Raw genomic sequence first — 25,344 nt, 5'->3', positions numbered from 1 at the left:
AGAACCCTGGGCCCCGTATTGCCAAGCAGAGCACCAATTCACTGTGCTACAACTGGTTTTTCATATTGAACCTCAAGTATTTTCTGATACTTTCGAATAATAAAAGATAGTTAGATTTTCATCAGTCAAAACTGTCAATGAAGTTGACCTAACCAAAATTTCCCCCCTAGCATCTTGCTATAGAAAATGGTTCTAATTTTGTAAATAAAATCCATTCTCTTTGCTAAAACCCAATCATAGTTGTCAGTGCAGCACGGTACTTTTTAATGACTGCTTGGAATAGCCAACGGGTAAAACACTCATCTCTTCAATCCACATTGTTCATCTCAGAAAAAAACACTGCTTAAGTCACTTAAAGTCTGAAATATCAATGACATTGGCTACTATTACAGCAGATTTCTCAAGCAAACTGAATTGCTAACTCAGCCAAGTCTAAACATTGTTACGGTACAGCCATGCAAATCAGCAAACAGCAGGAGAACAGTTTGAGTTTAGACCATGAGTAGCTATATATGTATACTCCCATTTGAGCTACTCTGAAAATCAGTCATGAAATACTTTTTCTTCGGGTATCTTGAGTAAACCTAGCTATAGCTGTAACAAATGTATAATAAGTTACAGTTGCTATGTTTTAAACTAAAAATAACAACGATTCAAGCTAGATTAAATAAAAAAAAACAAGTTTTTTTAACTGGAAGTAAGGAGCGACATTAAAACTTAAAACGCACAGAAATTAGCGTAAAGAGCGGGGCGTTGATGAGGTAGCAGCCTCTTTCATATACGAAGTAATTTCTGTGCGTTTTAAGTTTTAATGACGCTCCTTACTTCCAGTTAAAAAAACTTTTTTTTTTTTTTTTTTTATTTAATTTCTGAACGTTTTTGAATCAATGCATGTTTTGATTTTGGCTCTCCACAGAGGAATAATCAAAACGAAATTTGCATATTTTTTTTTTTTTTTGCTAAATAGCTTTCTCGTAATTTTGATCGAATGATTTTGAGAAAAAAAGAGCGGGGGACGAAGCCTAGTTGCCCTCCGATTTTTTGGTTAATTAAAAAAGCAACTAGAACTTTTAATTTTTTACGAATATTTTTATTGGTAAAAGATTTACGTAACTTATAAATTAGCTTACGTAAAGAACTTTTGTATTCTCATGTTTTTATTACATATATGAGGGGATTCGCCCCATCGTCAGTACCTCGCTCTTTACACTAAAGCTTAAATTTTATCCCAACTCATTAAGAATGACCCCTGAATCACAAAAGCCGTAGAATAAATAGTTGAAATTACTAAAAATACTTTAGCGTAAAGAGCGAGGTATTAGAAGGTGAGCCCCTTATATGGGTAATAATTTCTGTTTGTTTTAAGTTTTATTGCTGTTCTTTACTTCCAGCTGAAAAAGCTTTTTCACATTTATTTTTTAATTGTTTTTTTTAAATAATGCTGGTAAATCCTGCTCTCCCTTCATGGAAATTTTCTTCTCCCATGACAAATTCTCGATGGAAAGTTCCCCCAGCATATCCCTCTCTTCTCAACCACTCCCCCAACCAAAAAAATCCTCCTGAAAACGCCTGTATACTTCCCAATAACCATTACTATATGTAAGCACAGGTCAAAGTTTGTAACTTGTTGCCCCTCCCACGGGGACTGTGGGGGAGTAATTCGTCTCCAAAGACATAGTTATAAGGTTTTTCGACTACACTGAATAAAATGGCTATCTCAGAATTTTGATCCGTTGACTTTGGGAAAATAATTAGCGTGGGAGGGGGCCTAGGTGCCCTCCAATTTTTTTGGTCACTTAAAAAGGGCACTAGAACTTTTCATTTCCGTTAGAATGAGCCCTCTTGCAACACTCTAGGACAACTTTGTCGATACGTTCACCCCTGGGGAAAAAAAAAAAAAAAAAAAAAAAACAAATAAACACGCATCCGTGATCTGCCTTGTGGCAAAAAATGCAAAATTCCACATTTTTGTAGATAGGAGCTCGAAACTTCTACAGTAGGGTTCTCTGATACGCTGAATCTGATGGTGTGATTTTCGTTAAGATTCCATGACTTTTAGGGGGTGTTTCCCCCTATTTTCTAAAATGACGCAAATTTTCTCAGGCTCGTAGCTTTTGATGGGTAACACTAAACCTGATGAAACTTATATATTTAAAACCAGCATTAAAATGCGATTCTTTTGATGTAGCTATTGGTATCAAAATTCCATTTTTTAGAGTTTTGGTTACTATTGAGCCGGGTCGCTCCTTACTCCAGTTCGTCACCACGACCTGTTTGATATTGCAACACACAAAAGTATAAACTGAAATACTCGAAGTCTATGTGCGGGGTAGTTGTTAAATCTATTTTGGGGTAGTTGTATAATCTATATCTATTGCCACCAAATTCAAAAATTTAGAATGGAAACCCTGGTTACAGTATGCCATGGAAAAGTAGGCCGATTTCCCATGCTAATGAGACAGATTTTTTTCTCGATCTTATCCATTTTAGAGATAAATTCATAAAAAGACTACATTAAAATTAAATTTTCTAAAAATTAGTTTAAATAAAAGGAAAACAGAGACTGGATGTAGCATTTTATAGGCAAATCAAAGCAAGAAAAAATATTATGGAAAAAATAATTTAGCTTAATTTTCGACTCTTAAATAGGGGTTGGATAAAAACACAACACATTTTACCTAAATGGTTATCCATCTGGCAGAGTAGTTTAGGTATATTTTCATCTGATTCACATTTGGAATTTATCATTGGCTGCACGTTCCATATGGCAACCCGCCCGCTGTCTTCACCTTTTCCACCAGTGGCAAATTTCTTTCCCTTTGGATGGAAATCAATCGCAGAAATTGGGTTTTTCGCTGAAAAGGACATAAGTACAGTGCAAAAAAAATGAAACTGAAATAGACATATATAAATCAGTGATGTTTTTGTTGTCTTTTTCCTCTGTACTGTCACTGTTTTACTGCTTTAAAAGTAAAACTCTTACACTGTCCCCATTTTCTATTTAGGCGCTTTTTAAATGCATTTTTTCTGTTCCTTCTTTTTTTCCTCTGGTGGCTTCTTAAGAGCCAAAGCTCCTTTCAATTTCCATCTTTTAAATAATTTTCTGCAGTTTTTATACAGAAGAGTAAAACGAAAAATGTCAAGTTTGACAATATATGTTCATTCCTTGTACGAGATCAACAAACAGATTTATTTTGCTCAAACTTTTGATGTCTATCTAAAATTCATTTATCAAAGAAACAACCTGGTGCACAAATATCTCATAAAAAAAAACTCGAAAGAGTAATACTACAGCAGAGTTATCGCCATGACTGCAATAGCTTTCTCATAAGAACTCCAAATGGAGAAGGGATTTTTACCATAAATACATAAAGATATAAGTCTAGGTAAGGGTTAATATGCAAAGAGGTTCATTTTAATGCTTAAATATTTTTTAGGGAGGAATTTAAAGGAATTTTAACATTAATTTTAACAATTTAAAGGGGATGAATTTTATCTCAATACCTTTTCTGGATGTGGGTAAGCCTTGTATTCAACCTGTTGTATTTAAAGTTAGTTACATTTTTAATATAGTTCATAAGGAATCGTTAACGTTTGAGTACGACTTTCATATAAATTTCTTAATGACAGTAATAGCTATTTTGTGGTTTTGATTAATTTATATATAGACACTACATATATAAAAAGATACATAAAATAACAGTGCAGGAAAGTAGAACAAATATCCAAAAACGAAAGAACGATACTAACGAATTCTCCCTAAAAATTGTGACTGACACACACACTTTTTGTATCTTTGACCCCCTCCCAAGAGGAGAATCATCTTAATCCTTTTCTCATGCTCAAATCTGTTTGCATTTATGTGTGTGCTGACTTGTAACCAAAAGTAGCAAAAAGTTTTGGCAAAAATCAGTAAGTCAAAAACTTTTGCTAATATACCTGTACCATCAGGTCAAAAAAAGAAAAAGATATTACAAAACTAAATACGGTAGTTTTAACAAAAATTCCTCAAATCAAGAAAGAACAAATAACCACTATTGGTTCATTCATATTACATGATAATGGCTATATATATATAATGGCTGCCACCAGCTATAATTTCTTATTAACGCTACAGGAATAAGAAGATGAAAATCCTGTAATTTACCAACCCATGATGTAACAATAAAAATTTATCTTTCAACTACACAATAACGAATAAAACACTCACACACACACACACAAAATTAATCCAAAATATAATTTATTTTGTACTTACTAGCATTTTTAGAAGAGCTTTTGCCATGATTCACCCAGGGTGGTTTCAGCAGCTTCATTCTAACAGCAAGGAAAAAACAGAATTATTAAACAATTGTTACAATGATAGAATGAAAAGCACTATTTCTTGAAAAGATTTAAAAAAGGTTAAAATACTACTACATAAATATTATATGTAATATTTTCTTCATAAGAGAAGATAAAAAGTTTCAATACTGTGAAAACACTGTATGCATAGACAATAAAAAGAAAATCGAATGTATATACCAAGATAATACTTAATCAATTGAAAAATTGTATGATTACAATTAATTCTGTGTTTTAAATTAAATTGTCATTAATTTTTCCAGATAGAAAATAATAATAAATGTTTATTTCTATCAATTAATCTCTCATATGTGCCAGACGAAAATGATTAACTACAAGATGTGACAGAAGATATTGTTGCTGCAGTAGCTTCTTATTGAGGAAGAAGACATTGGAATCGATGACTCATGTTAGAAGCTGTCAGACAGCTTTATATCAAATGCACCAGCATGGTTTCAACCTAGCCAAAATTAAAAAGACCCCTTCAACTACATCTCTCCCATTTCTGAATCCTAACTTTTTAGCAGAACGGTTGGCCTGCTATATCTTTTTGAAATGGGATCATGCAAATGTTTCCAAACTGTATAATTTATGAGTTTAAGTGAGCTTGTGGCCTCTCTGATGTCCCCTACCCCTTCCACAATTAACTTTTTAGTAGGAAGGTAGGTATCTTGCACATTGTTTCGATTGAAAAAGTGGAATGATTTTTAATCTGTATGTTTTGAGGTGCAACATGGGTTTGTGTCCATTGTAGCTCCCTTCTCTCTCCCAACATGAATTTTAGCAAAAAATTTAGGATATTGCTAGGGGCACCAACACCCCCCCCCCCCTTAAACTTTGAAGAATACCTTTTTGGCATTTCCATTGAAAATAAAATTACAAAAACAACAGAATTGTCCCTAGATTTTTTTTTCTTTTTTTTGTATCTTTATTAAGAATGAAGATGCGTTACAAAATGTCCCTGCATGTTGCACTTTCTTTGAATTAGAATCACAGATGAATATTCAATACCTATGATTCAAAGCAAAAAATGGACCAATAACATCTCTTGCACTCCCTCCCACCACCCAATCTTCAGCGTAATAGTTGGGATGTTTTTTTGTTTTTTTTTTTAGAAATTGGTATGCAATTTACAGGGCAGGTACCATGGGCTGATGGGACAATAGTGTGATAATTTTCAGCAGTGAACTCTTTTCTCTGACCATTGCATGATATTGATGAAGTCTATTACAGAATTGAACTCTACTGGCCAGCCACTAGCAGACTCCAAAGTTTTATTGTTTAGAGATTTCTCCTCTGACAAGGAGAGTGACTTGTAAACAGAAATTGTAATGAAAGTTCATCTCCCGAGACAAGGGTTTGCAAACTTATGCTACTAGGAGCATCTGTTTACTCATTTACAATCCATTTTAGGATGGAGAAATTTATCAATGGGTGTAAGAATAATTATCGATTATAGTACAACACAGTGAAATACTTATAATGCATTGTGAATAAATGATATGTATTATGTTAAAGAGCAAAGTAATCCCACCCTGACATCCACATACTCCATTTTTTAGAAACAACATGTATAGATTGGGTAGCTTTGCTCTTAGGGGCAAAGTAATACAGCAGCAGCTTGTTAACATGGAGCAGCTTCAACATCTAAGTAAAAAGTTAACTTGAAACACAGCATTTTAAAGTTTAGAGGGTTTTAATTTTAAAGTTTTAAGTTTTGAAGTTAGTTGACAGCTTAAGAATTTAATTCATGGCAAAGAAGCAAAATCAAAGCATTGCTCCTGCAGCACTTTTTTGTAGAGCACAAGAGAGATTTATTAAAGCCCAGAAAATAACATATAGTACATAAGACATTCTAGAAGTACAAACAATCACTCTGTCCCTAGAGACCTGAGTGAGGTCTGCATATTTTGTTTCTTTGATTTGTATAGATAAATTTTCGCTTAGGCTGCATAGCCCAATTTGGATAAGGGTAATAAAAGCTACGAAAGAATTAAAAGAAACATTCGAATAGCCTATGCAAATGAACTTAATAAATTTGAAAGGATCTAAATGCACAAGGATAATTCAAGCTTGTTTTTGTAATTTCCAGTATTTTTCTAGATCATTGGGTTTTCACTATCTTGAAAAGATGTCTGGCAAATTTTCAAGAATGGATACAAAATCTGTATAATCATTTAACGATATATTTTCAAATATAAGCATCCACTCCTTCCTCATCTAAAGGGCACTGACCTCTGAGGAGCTCGGATATACAAGTTTAGCTTTCAGAAATACATTTACAGCCTACATGAGTCCCAAGGGAAGAGTTTGGAATCTAGAACGTTCACTAAATCTTTGAATTAAGGGTTTTAAACAATTTGTAAAAATTGGCTTGCATCTGAAAAAAAAATTCTACACACAAAGAAATGTATGCTCAAATGAGGATTACAGTCTAACATACTTGTTGTTTATGCAGTCTTCAAAGCCTCAAAAATGGAAAAGGAGTAGAGATAAAAGCTAGGAAATGCTTATCTGGAAATACAGTAATTTTGTCTCTGGACCTGCTCCTGAAAGTTTTGTTCCCCTAGCTCAACTATTTTTCAAGGTAGCAAAATGCCCATCATCTACAATTTGATTACAGAATACAATCCTATAAAATGTATGGCTCTGTGATTAATCAACAGGAAGGGGGAGTTGAAATTACACCAGAACTTTCTAATTCCACTGAAATTGCTGATATGACACCTTATGACTTAAAACTATGGAATAACACCTTAATTATGCAAATACATGATTTGAGCATCACATATGATAATATATATATATATATATATATATATATATATATATATATATATATATATATATATATATATATATATATAAGGCCCCAACACTCAGCAGACTTTTATATATAGATTCTCACTGTCGCTTGTCTTCTAAATGGAGAAAATTTCAGCCTTTTTTGATATCATGACGTCTAAATGGACCTTAAATTAGAAGTGGTACCTTTGTAGAATTATATTTTTTTTAATTGGACCTTTAACTTTTGCCTCAGCTTGTTTTTTGTCATTAAGAAAGACATATAACCAAGCCTTTGTTTCTTTTAATTGTTCTGGTGCGGGAACAAAAACTTCGTTTTCTTCCAACAGTTCATCTAGTCCACGTTTTTGATTTTCAAAGGTATGGAAGGCATTGACGACCACCTTTGTTTCTTTTAATTGTTCAGGTGGTTGGACAAAAACTTCTTCTTTTGCCTTGGCTTGTCATTATGAAAGACAAATTGCTAAACCATTGTTTCTTTTAAATGTTCAGGTGGTGGGGCAAAACTTCCTTTTCTTCCAAACATTTATCTAGTCCATATTTTAATTTTCAAAGGTATGGTAGTAATGACCTTATCCATGTCAAAATCCCAAACCCAATAATTATTGCTACCATTTTCAATTTTGACACATTTGGTTCTTGCTGTACAGGTAATTTTCATTAACTTGCTCACATGTTTGGTGTCGCATGTCTTCTAACCCGTGTTTCTTTGCTTTTCATTTTAATTTTTGACTTGCTCACATGCCTGGTGTCCCATATCTTCTCATGATGTGTCTTTACTCTTCATTTTTGACAAACGACCGCTGTTCTTCTTACTGCGTGTGCATTTGCTCTTCATTTTCATTTTTGACTTGTTCGCATGCTCGGTGTTGCATGTCTCCTAATCATGTTTGTCTTTGCTCTTCATTTTCATATTTGACATGCTGCCAGTTTTCTTCTAACAGTGTGTCTCTTTGCTCTTCAGTTTCATTTTGACTTGCTCACTTGCTCGGTGTTGTATGTTTTCTAACCGCACATCTCTTTGCTCCTTGTTTTCACTTTTAACATGCTCTAATTGTCGTTTTCACATATCTTCTAACTGCCCTTGTCTTTACTCTTCATTTTCATTTTTGAACCATTTTTGGATTTTGGTGACTTCAGACAATTTAGCAATGGCCTTTGCTTTAGCTGCCCATATTGATGTTGTTGCAATTGATGGTCCAGGTTGTCAAATTTCACATCTTATCACGTTTGATAGTTCAGGTGTTGGTTCCAAAGAATCATCATTTATAGTAAATGAAACTGCGAATTTTTGCTCTTTGGGCCTTCCAACAGACATTATATTATATAAATAACCATTGTGTTGGAAACTCAACAATCTTATTTATGCTATGTATGACATAGTATAAGAAAATGCTTATATGATACCATATATGAAGTCATAAGAAACGCTTATATGATGTACTAACATAGTACATGACACCATTTGCAAAAACCAAACTTAAGACTTGTAACGAATTTTCTCAAACTTCCGACACATCAAGATCGTTTTTTTATATGAGAATTTCCCAAGATACCAATTTTCACCAAAAAATATGGATCGGTTTTTAAGAACATGCATACATACACAGTTATTGCTCACTTATAACATAAACTTAAGACCAACTAGGGCCACGTACACAGAACAAAAACAGATAAATCAATAACACACAAAAAGAAATCAGCAAAAAAAAAGAAGAAAAAAGTTCATTCACATAACAATGGTACATTTAAAAATTTCAAAATTGTTGTGTGCAAATTACACTTGACCAAGTTATCCAAAGTGGTAGAGAGAGGCAAAAAAGCGGCTCAGGAAGCACCAAAATGAGAAGATTATCCAAAGCAAGTATCCTTGTCTGGATAGAAAGAGAAGATTTTCTACGCAGCTCAGGAAAAGATGGGAGGCCACCACCAACAAACATTCCAGATACACTACAATTCAAAAGAAGACTAAGAAGCCACCATAAAGAATTGTTATAAAGAACCCGAAGAGAATTCTCACACATAACAGACAGAGATTGTACAAAAGCTAGACCATACAACAGAGTGCAGTAAGCTCTGAAAAGAAAGCATTTTATAGAAGGGTCACAACTCCCGAACTTACCAATGAGTAAGTTAGCCCTGCAGCACAACGAACGTGAAAGTACCTTAACATGAAGCTCATCACTCAGAGTTAGAGCCAACATGAATCCAAGATATTTGTAGGATCCAACAAAAGATAATGACATTCCAGAAAGCCAAGCCATAGGGATATGTTTCAAAGGAGTTCCCTGGGGAATAAACGCCATACACTGGGTCTTAGCCATGTTGATCACGATATCATTGTCTGATGCAAACTAATCACACATTGGAAGTAAATGGTTAAGTGCAGCCTCTGTAGGAGCTAAAATAACCAGGTCATCAGCATAACTCAGGTTATTGAAGCAAACACCACCAATGAAACAGTCGACCCCAGTTTGAACCAAACGCAGGTTAAGATCATCCACATACAGGTTATACAGCAACGGCGAGAGGACCCCACCTTACTGCACACCATTCAAAACAGAGAAACACTCAATGAAATAACCACTCCACTTGATTTTGAAATGCTGCTCTTCAAACCAGTATTGAAGAGTTCCAATGATACGACGGTCAACTCCTTTAGTGTCTATTTTGTCAAGGAGCTTCTCAATGTTCACTCGGTCGAAAGCCACCTTTGCATCAACAAAGCATGCAAACACAGGAATAGAAAAAAGCCAAAAGTACTGCACTACAGATTTAAAGATAAACACACAGAACTCTGTCGAAGATCTTTCTTTGAACCCAAATTGATAATGCGATGGATCAATCTGGGGTGATATCAAAGAGTATAAACATTTTTCAAAAAGTTTTGAGATGGTAGCCACTAGAGCAATCAGTCTGTAATTGCTTAACAATACCATATCACCGGCATTCGACTTCGGAATAGGAACCAGGCAAACCTCAGTAAGGAAATCTGGGACATAGCAGTGGTTAAGGAAACCATTGAAGAGCAGTGTCAACAAACAAATCAGGGATGGGCCACTATACTTAATGTGATTTGCCGTCACTCCATCAAGTCCACAAGACTTGGTGCCCAAAAGCCCAGACAACAACCACGCCACAGACTCTGCCGTTATCAGCTGCTTAACAGGATCAGTTCAAGGTTTGGAGAAAGACCTTGCCCTTGCTGCTTTGGGATCCGAAGCCACAGACGAGAAAACAGCACTATAATCACCCCTCCATAACTCAACAATGTCTTTGGGACCAGTTCCTGAACCGACTCTGTTCGACGTTTTTTGGGGACCAGCACTCTTAGAACTAGCAACATTTTTCCAAAAATCACGAAAATTAAGTGAACTCAGACTACTAGCTAGAGCCGAATTCCTCAAACTCTCCATATTCATTTTACACCACTGAAGGGCACTCCAGAACCTACTGTGAAGAAGTCTCCTTGGAGAATCGAGCCCATCTCCAAGAGGTCTGCAATTAGCAACCCACAAAAGCAAGGCATTTGTCACAGCTACATAATGAGGGTGAACGTGAGTATTCCAACCAGGAATAACATTCAGCCCCACTCTTTTCCTGTTAGTACTACCCAGACGAAGAGATAGAGCATGACATGCACTAACAACATGAATCAAAATCAGTGTATAACAGAGAGCCCCTAACACATTAGTATGAGAAGGATTAGTACAGTAAGGGAGAGTACAATGGTAAATAGTAGTTATAGCAAGAGCAAGGATATGCCTCTCAACCTCCACACCATAGGCCACAAGCTGAGACGCACTCGCACGTTCCCAGTTCATAGCAGGCGGATCTGCACACAGCAGGTCAGCAGCACAAATAGTACAAGATAATTCAAACAAAAGAGGGAAATGGTCTGAACCAAATATATCATATCTTACAGAAATAGGCATAACAATACTACTAAAAGAACTTGAACACACCACATGATCAATCCATGATGTATGGCCTGACGAGCTCAAATATGTAAAAGACGATGGCTCTAGATCCACTTCATCACAACAAACCAAATCATTTTCAGCTATTACTACCTTCAGTTCATGGCTGAAAATGGTTTATGTACTTTAATTACCATTAAAATCACCCAGGAAACAAAGATAAGTATATTCATCAGATAAAAATGATACTAGCTTACCTAAGTACAGGGAGAATTCAAGCAAATTCTCACTTGAGCAAACTGGCATAAAAAACATTAACAAAAAGGTATTCCTAATTATCACAACGGAGGCAGACTGGCTGCAGCCTGCAAGGGAATGGAAAAGATATTAGGTGGGAGTAAGCTTTTCAACAAAGAATAGCTAACCCACCTCTTGGCCTCCCTCTCAAAAGGCCATCACCTGCTTTCATAGTATTCACTGCAAAAGAAACAAAATCCCCAATAAACCCTCCAAAAAGCATTATCAAAATTAATTAACATGGTTTCCTGTAGAAAAATTAAGTCAGACTCTTCACAAAGACCTTTGACAGAGAGCACTGAACCTGCATTATGCTTCACCAAGTGAGAGTTATATGACGCTATATGTAGTTTCTCACCCATCTATGTAAGTTTGACCTTTAGAAGGCGGCGTGTTGCTGTATTACAAAAGAAATGCCTGTATAATTATCTTACAATGTCATCAAAATGGGAACACCAGAGCAACGCAAAACCAGGCCTGTGGCTCAAAGAGAAAGGACCACATTAGGAGTGTCCAATTTATGTCATCAATTCGATCCAAAAACAACATAGCATTGCCGGAACCCAGAACACAAGGGACAATGAGAATCCATATATAGAAGCCTGCCATGTGCCATGCTATGGCCCGGCAGCGAAGCCGCCAGGACCCAGCTAGTATATATATATATATATATATATATATATATATATATATATATATATATATATATATATATATATATATATATATATATATATGAAATAACTTTATTCCTCACACCTCTCAATACAAAATTTCTATACAACTGACACCTTTTTAAAAGAAAAATGTTATGGCAGGGGGAAGAGCGGATCGACTGCGGCACGATTTCCATTTAAAGTCGTCCTACGTTAAAAATCTCAAGATATGGTATGTTTATGTTTAGGCTGTTGGAGAAGGCTTCCAGTGATTTCATCTTTTCTACTGGGAATGGTAGTTTGTTCCAGATCCTGATGACCCGGGGTATGAACGAATGATGGTAAGAATTAGATCTTGCAATCTTCATCTTCACGGGTTCCAATTGCAGACTGTGCGACCTTGTGTTGCTTTGGGGAATTTTTTGAACAAGCTTGTCTTTTACGTTCCCAAAATTCTCATGAACTATCATGAAGAGGGTTTTTAAGTCTAAGATCGTTCTTCTTGTCTCAAGTTTATGGAGAGTGAGCCTTCTTAGAGCTTCGTCATACGGAAGGTTTCTGAATCCTTGAAGTCCTTTTACAAAGCGTTTCTGGACCCGTTCTATTCTGTCAATATCCTAATTGAGATATGGCGACCAGATGACAGTGGCGTATTCAAGCTGTGGCCTGACGTAGCTTGTGTATGCTGATATCTTTGAGTGATTGTCAAGGTATCGTAGGGATTGACTGAGTAGCGAGAGAGTATTCGACGCTTTACGCACAACCAGGCCAATATGCTTTTCTGGTTTGAGGTCCAAGCTCAGAATTACACCTAGGTCCTTTTCACAGGTAGATTTTGTCAGGTCGATACCTTTCATTTTGTATGAGTACATCGGATTTTGGCGGCCAAGATGGACGACAGAGCATTTTGCTAAATTTGGTGAAAGTTGCCATTCTTCAAGCTTCTCTGTCAGGGCATCCAAGTCGCTTTGGATTTGTGATGATGCACTATTGATGATGCACTAGCTTCTCCCAGGAGCTTCGAATCGTCTGCAAACAGGCCGAAATCGGTTTGGGAAACGGCATTTATGCAAATGTCTATGTACATGACGAACAAGACTGGGCCGAGAACACTACCTTGTAGGACGCTACTGGTTGCATTTGTCCATGTGGATAGTGTGTCTGCAACCTTGACTGCTATTTTTCTATCATTCAGGTACGCTGAGAGCCAATCTTTTAGCTGTCCCTTGATTCCATAGATTTCTAGGCAGTGGATGAGTTTCCGCAAGGATATTCGGTCGAAGGCCTTAAGTAGATCGATTAGGATAATATCTATTGGAATCCCACGGTCAAGGGTAGACTGGATGTAGTCGTGTATCACTACTAGTTGGGAAACAGTAGAACGATTTTTACGGAAGCCATGCTGATGATCTGAGATGAGGTTGTTCAATTTGAGGTGCGAGTTTAACTTTTCCACTATGACCCTTACCATGATTTTCAGGAAAGGTGAAGTAAGGCTGATCGGGCGATAATTCTCCGGGTCACTCCGTTTCCCTTTTCCTTTGAAAATAGGTGTTACATGGGATAGCTTCCAGGAAGTAGAAAACTTGCATTGCTCGAATGAGATTTGGAAAAGTATTACCAGAGGTTCACATAGCTCGTCTCTCACTTCTTTCAGGATGAAGGACGGGATGCCATCAGGATTGAGTGCTTTAGATGCTTTCATGCCCTTCATTGCTCTTAGAACACTTCCTGGCGCGAAGCCAATGCTGTGGAGCTCGCTTCCTGGGTGTGAATCTTGGAGTTGAGGTAAATAGCCATCGTCAATAGTGAACGTTCTGGTGAAGAATTTTACAAGAGCATTAACCTTATCTAGGCTAGTGCTATGGACCACATCACTTCGATCTATTAGTGTTGGTAGTTTCTGTTGCTCACCTAGCTTGCGTTTGCACAGGTTGTATAAATCGCTTTTTGTTCTTATTTTCTGGAATTCTTCTCGTTCGCAATCTTTGTTGTAGTTTCTGATAGCTTTTCTACATTTTGAGCTGAGTTTTTGAAGCTTGGTGAGTCTACTTATGCTTCCAGAGGCTTTGTAATCCCTGTATAACTTCTTCCAGTCCCTGATGAGCTTTCTTATGTGCTTGGGAAAGAATATCCTTTTGCCAATGTGTTTGTTGTTCCTGAATGGTGTGGTTTGAGTGACGGCTCGGTGAAGTATGCCATAGAAAACTTCCCAGGCTTCGGCAATTGGTAGGTTATACACAAGGTTGTCCCAATCGGTATGCTCTAGTATTATTTTGAGTTTTGTTATGTCTGTTTTATGGAAGTTTAATTTAAAAGTTGGTCCATCATCCTGTGTACGAATTTTGAGTTGTTCAGCATGGACTTGGCAGTGGACAGCATGTTCGTGGTTGCTTGTAACGGGGTTAACGACTGTTTTTGTAACGAGCAGGTCTACCATGGGCGTGTTGAATACAACTTCCAAAGTGTTGGTTTGACGCGTAGGCTCGAGGACACTGCGCTAGGTTCAACTCGCTAGTGAGGTCAAGATAGTGTATTAGTTGATCTTTTGAGTTCTGGCTTCTCATCCTGAAGGAATGATTTTTCCAATCCATTTCAGGTATGTTTAGGTCTCCGCATATAACTACGGATTTAAATTTGTTACAGATCTTCTCCAGGTAGGAAGAAAATTAACGATCTGCTGTCAGTCCCTCTCTCGGCTTCTTATAAGTTGCTGTTGACCGCTACACGGCTACAATTGCCAGGCGAAAACCATCGTTAGAAGTTGGCATAACACAAGTTATGGCGTCTATTGTCTTATTAGAGAAACTACTGTGCTCGTATATGTGTAAGTTTCCCCTTGAAAGTATCGCAACTCCACTTCCCTGTGGTTTTGCCGTGTTATCCTTCCTAAAAACTTCATATTCTGGTATTCCAAATCTAGTCGAAAGTATTTTTTTCATGTAACCAAGTTTCAGAAATGCAGATTACATCGTATCGAGAGTTTTCGTAGAGGAATGCCTGAAGCTCGCTGAAATTTCCAACCATACTGTGTGCGTTAAAAATTAGTAAGTTTATCTCTTTTGGCTATTCGGCTATTGTCTCACATTCGCATTACGCGGTTTGCGAGCAATGGCTCCCACCAGAAGACTGTACTGCTCTTTCGTCTTTGTTTCTCCTGAATTCCGCTCGTTTCTGAATCTGCATGCGTGTCAAATCAGGGTTAATGTATATGTTTTTTCGTATTTCATCATTGCTAGATGTCCTGAGTACTGGAGCTCCCTTCACTATTTGTTGGCTCCCTTCAATATATATATATATAATATATATATATATATATATATATATATATATATATATATATATATATATATATATATATATATATATATATATATATATATAAGTCTATATGTATATGTATGTCTGCTTATTTCTAAATAAGCTTACCTTATATAAAAGTTTGCTTATGAAAAGTTTATCATAAAAGGTTTGCCCTCAATTCTCATTAACTGTTGGTTCACAATGCCAATTATATTCAGCAGACTTTTGTATGTAGCATAAGACTACATCTATGTATTAGGTAGGAGGCTGCAATGCAGTTGTCATGTTGTCATGGTACTGTTATATTTGGAAAAAGTATCAAATGGGATTACTCTTTTGGTGTTAGTATGGCTAGTTTAGTTGGGTTTCTCACCTGACAAGTCATCTTCTATCTGCTTATAATTCATCAAAATAAGGCAAGGGTCACACTAACCTCCTTTCAACAACCTTTGGCATGCCCACAGACAATCAAAATGTGCATGTTAATGATATCCCACTGCAATGTACAAGGTCTCAGAACTAAATTTGACCATTTCCTATATTTGGTGAATTATGTCAAATCATTTATTATGTGAATTACTGAAACCATTCTCAACCACAAGATAAAGAGTGGCAAGGTCATCACACACGGGTATGGGCTCTTAAGGCAAGACCAAGTACATACAAATTCTGTAAAATATGGAGGAGGATGTATTTTCATTTATATACACTGCCATGCTGCATATTAATGTCTGAACCTCTCAAAGTCAGCTGATACAAGCTCTGTGGCTTAGGGTGATCCTTCCAAACAGGTATGTGATTGTTAGGCCTATACATAACCCTCCAACCTACCAGATTACTAGCTACCATGAAACTTCCCTTGATTACATTTTGGACAAGTATGCTAATTTGTCTGTCATCCTTCATTGATGCTTTAACATATATCATAACAAATACATTTGTAGCAAAAATATTGATAAGCAGAGGTCAAACCAGTATGATCATTCTTTCTCATTTGATCTTGAACAACTTGTTGACTTCAATACCTAGAATGGCAAAAAATATCCTCTTGTCTTGATTTCTTCTTTATATAAGTAAATAGATTAATGATACTTCTTGACTACAAAGATCTCTGTGTTGGCCCTGTAGTGTGTTGCTACAGGCAGGCTTCATCTCTGGGTCCCATATTACCAAGCTAAGGTCAAACCAACAGTACCACCACAGGATCTTCTCCTTATGGATCACCTAGCTTTCTATGAAACTTACGCCTTCATCTAGTGAGCACATAGCAGTTATTCCACATAGAAATCTTGATTTTCCTCTCCTAATAAATCATAAGAAAAGAAACTAGCATTGTAAAAGAGAAGATTGGGATAGCTTAAGACAGAGACTTGCCTCTCAGCAATGGACAGTCTCCTCCTTGAAGGGCAAAGAAAGCTGCAGAGAAATACCAGCTGACAATAGTTAACTGTATCAAAAGCTATGTCCCATCAAAGCAGATCCAGATGTCACAAACCTTGATTTTATGTCCACTGGAAAAAGGTCATCTGAGCAAAACAAAAGGCACATGAGCAATGGCTACTCTCAAAGAGCAAAAGACCCAGAATTGATTCCATAAAAGAACATAGACACAGCTTGCATGATGTGGCCATCCTGGGTTCAGTATGGATAGAAATTCATAGCCAAGCTTCAGAACACTTCTGCTAAAAGGTGGTACAGAATTGTCAAAGGTGCTTTACTGTCATCTAAGGGAACTTCAATTCCTAAAAATAAACAATAGGATTATCATACCAGATCCATAGGCAAAGATCAAAGCTCTTGCTAAGACATTTGCCAAATTCTCAAATATAGACAATTACAGTAAAGAAAGTTCCAGTTTTTCTGATTAAACCACTACTGTCTTTGATAGTATGAACTATTCTGCTCTTCACATTCTGCAGCATCTTTATTTAATCAATCTACAGGCCTTGACAGCACACCTAACATTGTCTTGAAGTCTGGCAGCGTCAAATTAGCTGAGCCTCTGGCATTCCTTTTCCAGCTGTGTTTCTACTCTGATACCTTTCAGCACACATGAAAATCCACCAATACCAGTTCTATACCTAAACCAGATGGCAATTCAATGAGACTGGGCTCATATAGGTTTATTAGCCTCTTTTCCTGCACTGAGAAAGTTTATGAAGGTATTTCAATCATACACTTTATCAGAACCTGGAGTCAAACAACCTTTTAGATTACCAACAATATAGATTCTACTGGAAATGTTCAATGCTTGAATGGCTAGTGGTTAAACACCAGGAGTGGATTGATCCTCTAGCAAAAAGATGCAACAATCAGGCTATTGTCATTGCTAAAGCTTTCAACTCAGTATTGCATTATGATCAGAAACTTTATGTACTTGGTATCTATGGGCATTTGTTGATGATAATGACAGCCTTCTTTCTTTATCATTCAATGTGGATTGATCTTGATGGGTTCACTTTCTGCAAAATATCCAATAAAGCAGTTTTGTACTTTTCATTATTTACACAAAACATGGGATACATACTTTCCAGCCCTATACATCATTTTTCTGATAAAAATACATGTAGCCATCCCAAAACCCAAAGAACCAGCCAGGGCCTCCCTGGCCCTACAAATGATTTTCTTTTTGGAAATCGAAAAGAGGTCTGATACATGGATGGCATATGAAACAAAAGAGCTACTAATCTCCCAATTTAAAGTGCCATGTATTCACCCCAACTTCATCTTCACAAATGAAGCTATAAAGAAAATCAATGAGTTTTGTTTCATCTGAATCCACTTCTCCACAAATCTTTCTTGGAAAACCAATATCAATTGGGCAAACACCCCCTGTGCAAGAATACTGGGGTCACTCTTTGCAGCATAAACCTTCTACCATCCATCTTAATCACCCTATTTTACAAGTCTTGCATCAGACTTACTGCCAAGTATGAATGCCTCTTGTAGCCTAGTACTTTGAAAACATTGTTTGCACTCCTTCAGAAGAAACAGAATAGAGCAAATAGGACAGATCCAGTCATTCCCCATGGCTTTCTTCAGTCTGTTAGTGAAAGGTTTGATGTTGCATCAATGGCTGTTTAGACAAACACATGAATTTATCTCCTTATCTAAAGCTTTCTTGTATTGTGACCTTCATTGTTCAACCAACAAGACAGACACAAATAAATCAGTCTGGTTATCTTAAGGTTGACACACAAAGAACAGGTCCATTCAATGTTCCAAATTCAATATTTTGGAGTGATCTTCCTGGAAACATTATCCCTAAAAATTTCTCTGTTGACTCCTTTGAGAGAAGGTTGAACAGTCATCAAATACCTAGCAAAGGAAAAACACAGAAGACTAGTGGTAAATCAGATATACAAATGCACCTGGCACCATAAATTTAGTGGAAAAAAATTGGTAAAAGTCTAGATGATATACTTTTTGCTATCCTATGAGGTACTCAAGCTAGATGAATGAAACTTTTAGGAATGAATCCAGAGCCTAAACTATGACATGAGAAGGTCTTTGAAGTATTTACCTTTACTTTATACTCTCTAAAGGCATGGGCTTTTAATGAACTGCAATAAATATTATGTTACAGAAAGCAAAATTTTCAGAAACAGATTTAAAGCCCAAATGAGGTTTAGACAATGTGTCTTGAGCACCATATCTTTGCTAGGTCTGGATTTATAAATATTTTAAATACTGAAAAAAAATTATTAAACAAAAAGAATTCTAATGTAGCATAGAATCCTACTCAAATCATTTGAATAGCCTATCTGAGTCTACCATCCAAGCTGAGACTCTCCACTCCTTCAAGGCTGGAGTCAACAGGGACTGGGAAAGGGCTGAGTGGAGGCTGGACTGGGAAGCAAAGCCAACATAATTACATCACTCACCACCAGCAAGAACTACAGGAGGATCTACCACCTTATCTTGCTGGCAAATGCAATTTAAGGTAATAAAAGTTTAAGAAAAATAGACTTAAAATTAATATAGTTTTTTTCTAAAAATAAGACCAGTATAGATCTGTTTGCAAGTATATTGATCTTTAAGTAACCTTCCTACCTAGAAGACATACATACTATTCAGTGCTATTTCTACATATACCAATCAATACCTTTACAAATATGCCTCAAACTCCTAATGGGGCCAAATACAGCCCTAGTCTACACAGAAAACTATGATTATTTTTTTTTTCATGTTGGAATCATGAACTGCAGATAAGAAATAAGTACCAAATACAAAGCAAACCAACAGAATCAATAAAGTACTGTAGGTGGTCAAGGGCTGTATCTTGCTTCATTAGGAGGGGCTATGGCAAATTTAGAAGGGAAAGAACTAGTATATTTTGAGCCAGCATTCAACAGTATTGAATGATAGGCTATATCTATCTTTTAGCTAGCAAAGTTAACTAAATTGATAAATTTACAGACCTATATCCTAAAAAATCTTCTAAACCTAAATAAAGGGAAGGAGTAGAGGAATGCACTTGAAAAAATATTCAAGAGGTATAATTTAGTCTCTGAATTCATTCTAGAAAACTCAATTCTCTAAACTTGACTAGCCTACTTACAAAGATGGCAAAGAGCACCTTACCCACAATTTTTTCTCATGCCCTCCAAAACCAAATAGATTGGGAAAAATATGCTCAATATGTAGAAAACTGGGTAAAAGTATGGAAAGGGGGACCAGATGGGAAAAAAAGAAATAGGGCAATATAGGCCTACTATGTTTATGTTCTCATTTGATGTTCTTTCTAAAAACAATAATGGCCATGCAATCTGTTACCTATCATTCTTGTTTTTCATACAGGCCTATCTTAAAACATAAAGCCCAAGTTTTATATTCCTCATGTTGGCTATTCTATAACCTGTCAACCTTGTTTTTCTTTAAGATCAAGCTCAATTTGAACTTCTGATTTTTGTTTTATCACATTTGATTCAATTTATAGGTATATAGGTTGAAACAAGAGAGACACATTGGCAGGATGCATAGAAACCATTTTGGCTAGGCCTATAGGCTATATCTGCATACAGTAGTCTATTAAGAAGGGAGGAGCTTGAGGATAAAGTGTAGTGAATCTGCAGTCAAATGTGTTAGCTAAAATTATTCTTCCTAGCCTATTATGAAGTAAGAATTGTTTTCTTCACCTGTTTCTTTTTCATTAGCACCTAACCTAGACATTTACCTGTCCTTCTGGAGAGGTCAACCTTTAAACTAGTGTCTTGTCTTTGAAAAAGTATTTCAGAGAGGGTATCAAGTTAGACCTACTCAAAAGGAAGTAATATAATATCAAATCAATTTGAAGAAGAGTGACACATGGCAAAATGCATGGAACATAGCCTAGGCCTATAGGTTATTTTTCAGAATTTTACAGTGTTTTCGTTGGACTATAGTCTAACTGTAGACTAATACCAGAGAAAGCAGAGAGCTATTATCTGGTATACTGTCATTTCGCTTAATACACTTCTATAGCACTTTTACCTCTTTAAATTGAATTAAGCTAAGTCAACAAGGAACAAGTTTACAATTTGCCAAGCCTCACTTAGAACGGTGTTGGCAGTAAACGGTATTAACAAGTTTGCCAATTGAGTATTTTTGCGGTATCCTTCCTACCGAAATTTTATATAATTTGCGACTAACTTTAATGCCTGTAATATAAATAAGTTGCCGCTACTTCTAACAAAAAACTAAATTGTTTAAAGTAATTAATTTTTAGTAACTACTTCTTGTAAGTAGACATCAAAGTCTACTTTTTGCAAGAGTAATTTTTCGCTCTGAAATTGGCACTAAAAAGGTTAAAAAAGAGCTAGGAAGAGCGACACTCCCAGAGTCAGCCCCCCTTAATTAAAGGGGAAAATACAGTTATTAAAGATAAATTCATACATTTTTTGGCACTTTCTAAGCCTTGCCTCAGTCTTTTCACACTAACAGTCTGACCACACTATTTGGTCTCTGGAAAATTGGAAGCAAGACAATTTAATCTTTTTGTATACTACTTTGTATAATACTAGATTTGAAAATCATTGCTGGCTAAACAAACATACAAAATGACATTCCCGGCCTGAATACTAATTTTTCTTCCTCCTATTATAAATTTGGACCCTTTGCACCACACAAACATATCTTATACAATCTAGTTTCTTAAAATGTGTTTCTTAGACGTAAACATAAAACAGTATTGCAATTTCTAGTGATAGTTTTCTGCATTTTTTACTGTTTCAGGGGATTATACAATTTAGTTGCTATAAAAAGTCATTGACATAGTTCTGATTTTTATTTAGAGTTTATGGGTAGAATAGTATAATGTAAGCTTATTTCATTGTCTTAAAAACGAGACGTAAAAGGAAACAGCTCGCAAAAGAGGATATTTATGATCATGATTAGGTTCTAATAGTAGTTATCGTATTAAATGTGATTAAAATGTTAAGAAAATCCGTTTATATTGACAACAATGGTCACCCAGTATCAAACAGCGTATCATATTTGTCAAGACCAACATGGACTGAACTACGCAAAACATTTCGATTCATAGCATTGCGTTCATTCGAGGTTGCATTAGCCTTCAATTTAAGGACTCACTTAACGAGTCGTGGTTCCATTTGGATCTTGTCATGGCTTCAACTATTTTTGTTGATGTTTATGACCGCATCTCACATTGAAGGTCCAAGAAAAATTTATTGAACAAAGAAAATTTTGCATGACGGTTTTTTACTCTCTTTAAAGCATCAAAAAATTGTTCTGCAATGACATTTGATATTGGCAATAAAGAAAAAGTATTGAATCTTTTCAAAACGTTTGGAAACATTATTTCTCCAGTAAGAGATTTATGCCGAAGTTCTCCAGATTTTGAGATTGGAGAAAAAGATATACTTTATATAGACCGCTATTCCTGCTCCATCTTTGCCTTATTCCATATGCAAGTGGAATAGTAATCAAAGAGTTGATAAAGCTTAGGAACTATTTGTTCATAACTGGGACTTGGGGTTAGAAAATGGAGGAAGTCATCGATACTTTCAGAGAAGGAAAACAATTTAGACTTTGGTAATAGCTTCTACATATGAATCTCTCGGGGAGAGACGAATTTAGAGATTTTCAGCTAGAAAACGACCATCAACGACCTCCATCGTTTCAATCCCATAATGGATTGACGCCCTTTACATCCAATGAAGACACTGTTTTTAGGTAGATAATTTTCATTATCATGCAGATTAATGGTGAAAGGATTAGTTAATCAAACGTATGAAGGCATCTTGAAATTTAAACCTAAAGCTAGAAGGAGATGTATACCTGATTTTTAAAATTGATGTGCAAACTGAAATAAATTAAAAATCATTTAATTGAACTAAGATTATAGAGACCAAAAACAGGTAAATGTACAAAATAGAGACCCATTAGGGTTGCAATAAAGGCCGCAAAGGGGCTGCCAATGGAAACAGTATATATCCTAGGCTATAGTGAGAAATAATAACCCACTTCCTTTGGGTTCATCTTTACAACATTTATTTGCAGCCCGATTAACTGAATAATATGCGTTGAGAAAAAAAAGGTAAAAGTTTAAATAATAAATAATATTCTTAAGTTTTGAAATGATTGTTAGCCTATACTTGACTTTAACATTGAAATTTGAATCAAATACAATGTGTATTTCTTAGCCATCTAATTATGGTTCTGCATTCTAGATTTCACACAGATTTATAACAAATTTCTTTTACCGTTGTCTTTTCAATATTTTTGGCTCTAAAAGTAGAGAGATGCTGCCCGAAAGAAACAAGTTGGGACAGCCCAAGACAACTTATTTCTTCCATTCCAGTATACTATTCATTCTGCTTGGAAACATCTCTACACCTATGCCCAAGCAATGATTGACAATTATTTTTGTTCAGTCGCAAGGCTGATATGTAAAGTATTTGCTCTTGTTTTATTCAACGCACATTTCTTACTAGTTTAATTCCACGCCACTTCCTCAGTGACCTAACTTGTCATCTATTGTTAGAAGTTGAGAGCAAACGTTTGCACCTTTTCCCTTAGGTTGACATTACCTATTGATATTTTACCTATTGGTATAAATACTATTTCCTAAACAAATGATTATAATGATTCAAACTCAAAGCGTCGAAACATTAATATTAAAGAATAAATAATTCCGAAAAACAAATTGAAATTTTGTAAACAATCATAGCAAAATGGCAGGCACTAATATAGGCGGCAGGCATTAATATTAAAGAATAAATAATTCCGAAAAACAAATCGAAATTTTGTAAACAATCATAGCAAAATGGCAGGCACTAATATAGATGAATAAATAAGCCTTAAAACGACTCACAATTAAATTGAATTTTCAGGTGAAATTTAAACAAAAAAAATCTCTACAATCAGAAATTTGGCTACTGCATACTACCCTTAACAGTAAGAGCGTGAAGCTTCTTATAAAATTTGAGTTTTATTGAAAACTTTGTGTGTCTTGAACATTTCTTGGAAAGAACTAATAAAAATGATATGTAATGGTATTAATTGTTGCAAACTCGGCACTCCAAGATTTTATTTCTTCGTAATTTTCATTTTTATTGTTCAATGTTGTAAATAAATAAACTATAACAGAGTTTGTTTTCAGCACAGCACAAATTATGCAAGTATTGCGTAAGGTATTATCACGTCAAGTCCATCCCTTAGATATTGCTGATACACCTTTTTGACAACCACCATGCACACATTACACTTTAATGTATTTTCCTTCCAACCGCTTTTGAAATCTCCCTGAATATCTCTTGGAAATTTCAAATTAATTCCCTCTGGCGTTCTTAAGATATTACAGATCCTCCTTTTTTATTAGTTGAATGTGGCATTCTCTGGAGTTTCACCTTAATATCCTTAGTCTTTTCGGGTAAACCCAGAATCAAGCATTTCTCTCTTTGCCTAGTGACAAATTCTGCATGAAAGAAATAGGCAAATTGCTTAATTAATAACATATATCCAAAGGCTGTGGAAGGCCTGGTATTCCATGAGGTTTAGCCATTAGACGTTTTGGATAGTTTGAACGAAATGACGATCTAAATTTTTGTCGTTGTTTAGCCTTGGAAGCAACTAAAAAAGGAAAAGGAGTAGGAGGGACCAGTCGCCCTCCAACCTCTCTTCAATTTCTCCTCAGCATACCTTAAAAGTTTCAGCTGAATACCTTCAGTGGTTCCTTAAAATTGCTGATATTTCTTTGTGACAACCAATAAGAAAACAGTGCAACATTTCCTCAAAGTTTCACTTTAAAACCATAAGCCTTCTTGGAGACCTAGGATCAAACAAGCTCTCTTTTCTAATAAAAAAAAACTCTCTTTTGTAATAAAAAACCTAGCACATTAAAAACGGGCAACTATCAAAACTTGTGGCCCTTGTGCATAGGAGAGGGGGAGTTCCAACACCAGAGGCTACTGAAAATAATTTTTAGGCTAAGTATGTTAAGACAAAAATTTCAGGAAGTACTGAGAGGAGAGTTGGAACTTCCAGGTCTAGAGTGGGATGTTCAACTGACCAAAATGCAATGTTTTAACGCTAATACTGCTACTAAAACTAGTGCTATTACTTTTAATACCACTACTAGTCCTACAACAACAACTGCTACCACTACGTCGACTTCTATTACAATAATACAATTATACATTCTACTATAATTATGAGAAACTAGCTGTTGGGGTGGCCTTTCGCGCCACCCCAACACCTAGTTGGTGTTGCCCTTGAACTTTGTTGATGGTGATTGCTAATCAAACATTCCCAGTGTCCCCATCGTCATTTATATATCCTCCCTGTGTCCCCCCAGCGTCCCCGTTGCAGTTGTGTCCCTGTGTCCCAGTCGTCATTTATAGTCGACAAACATGATGTCAGTCGACAAACAAACATGACGTCAGTCGACACACACGTCCCAGTCGTCATTTGTGTCCCGTTGTCCCAGTCAGTAATTTCTCTTTGAGTGTCCCGGTCGTCGTTTATATTCCCTGTGTCCTGGTCTGTATATACATTCGTTTTTGAACTGGTATATGATG

General features: G+C 36.0%; 1 protein-coding gene across 2 annotated transcripts in view; it reads right to left on the bottom strand.

Moving 5' to 3' along the window:
* LOC136033870 (protein HIRA homolog) overlaps positions 1 to 20,889 on the bottom strand; it is a 126,712-nt gene extending 105,823 nt beyond the window's left edge. Inside the window, exons 1-3 of one of the 2 annotated variants that reach the window (XM_065714840.1) lie at positions 20,798 to 20,889; positions 4,259 to 4,317; positions 2,679 to 2,855 (exon numbers count right to left, since the gene is read on the bottom strand). In XM_065714840.1, the coding sequence (XP_065570912.1) occupies positions 2,679 to 2,855; positions 4,259 to 4,316 (235 nt within the window). In that variant the 5' untranslated portion in view covers position 4,317; positions 20,798 to 20,889. Of the gene's footprint in view, positions 1 to 2,678; positions 2,856 to 4,258; positions 4,318 to 16,820; positions 17,000 to 20,797 lie in introns of those variants that run through there. The other variant, XM_065714839.1, reaches the window with a different exon arrangement.
* Between the last annotated feature and the right edge of the window lie 4,455 nt (positions 20,890 to 25,344).

Source organism: Artemia franciscana, chromosome 12 (assembly GCF_032884065.1).
Source record: "Artemia franciscana chromosome 12, ASM3288406v1, whole genome shotgun sequence".
NCBI classification, from domain to species: Eukaryota; Metazoa; Arthropoda; class Branchiopoda; order Anostraca; family Artemiidae; genus Artemia; species Artemia franciscana.
This window is presented reverse-complemented; position numbering and strand designations above follow the sequence as displayed.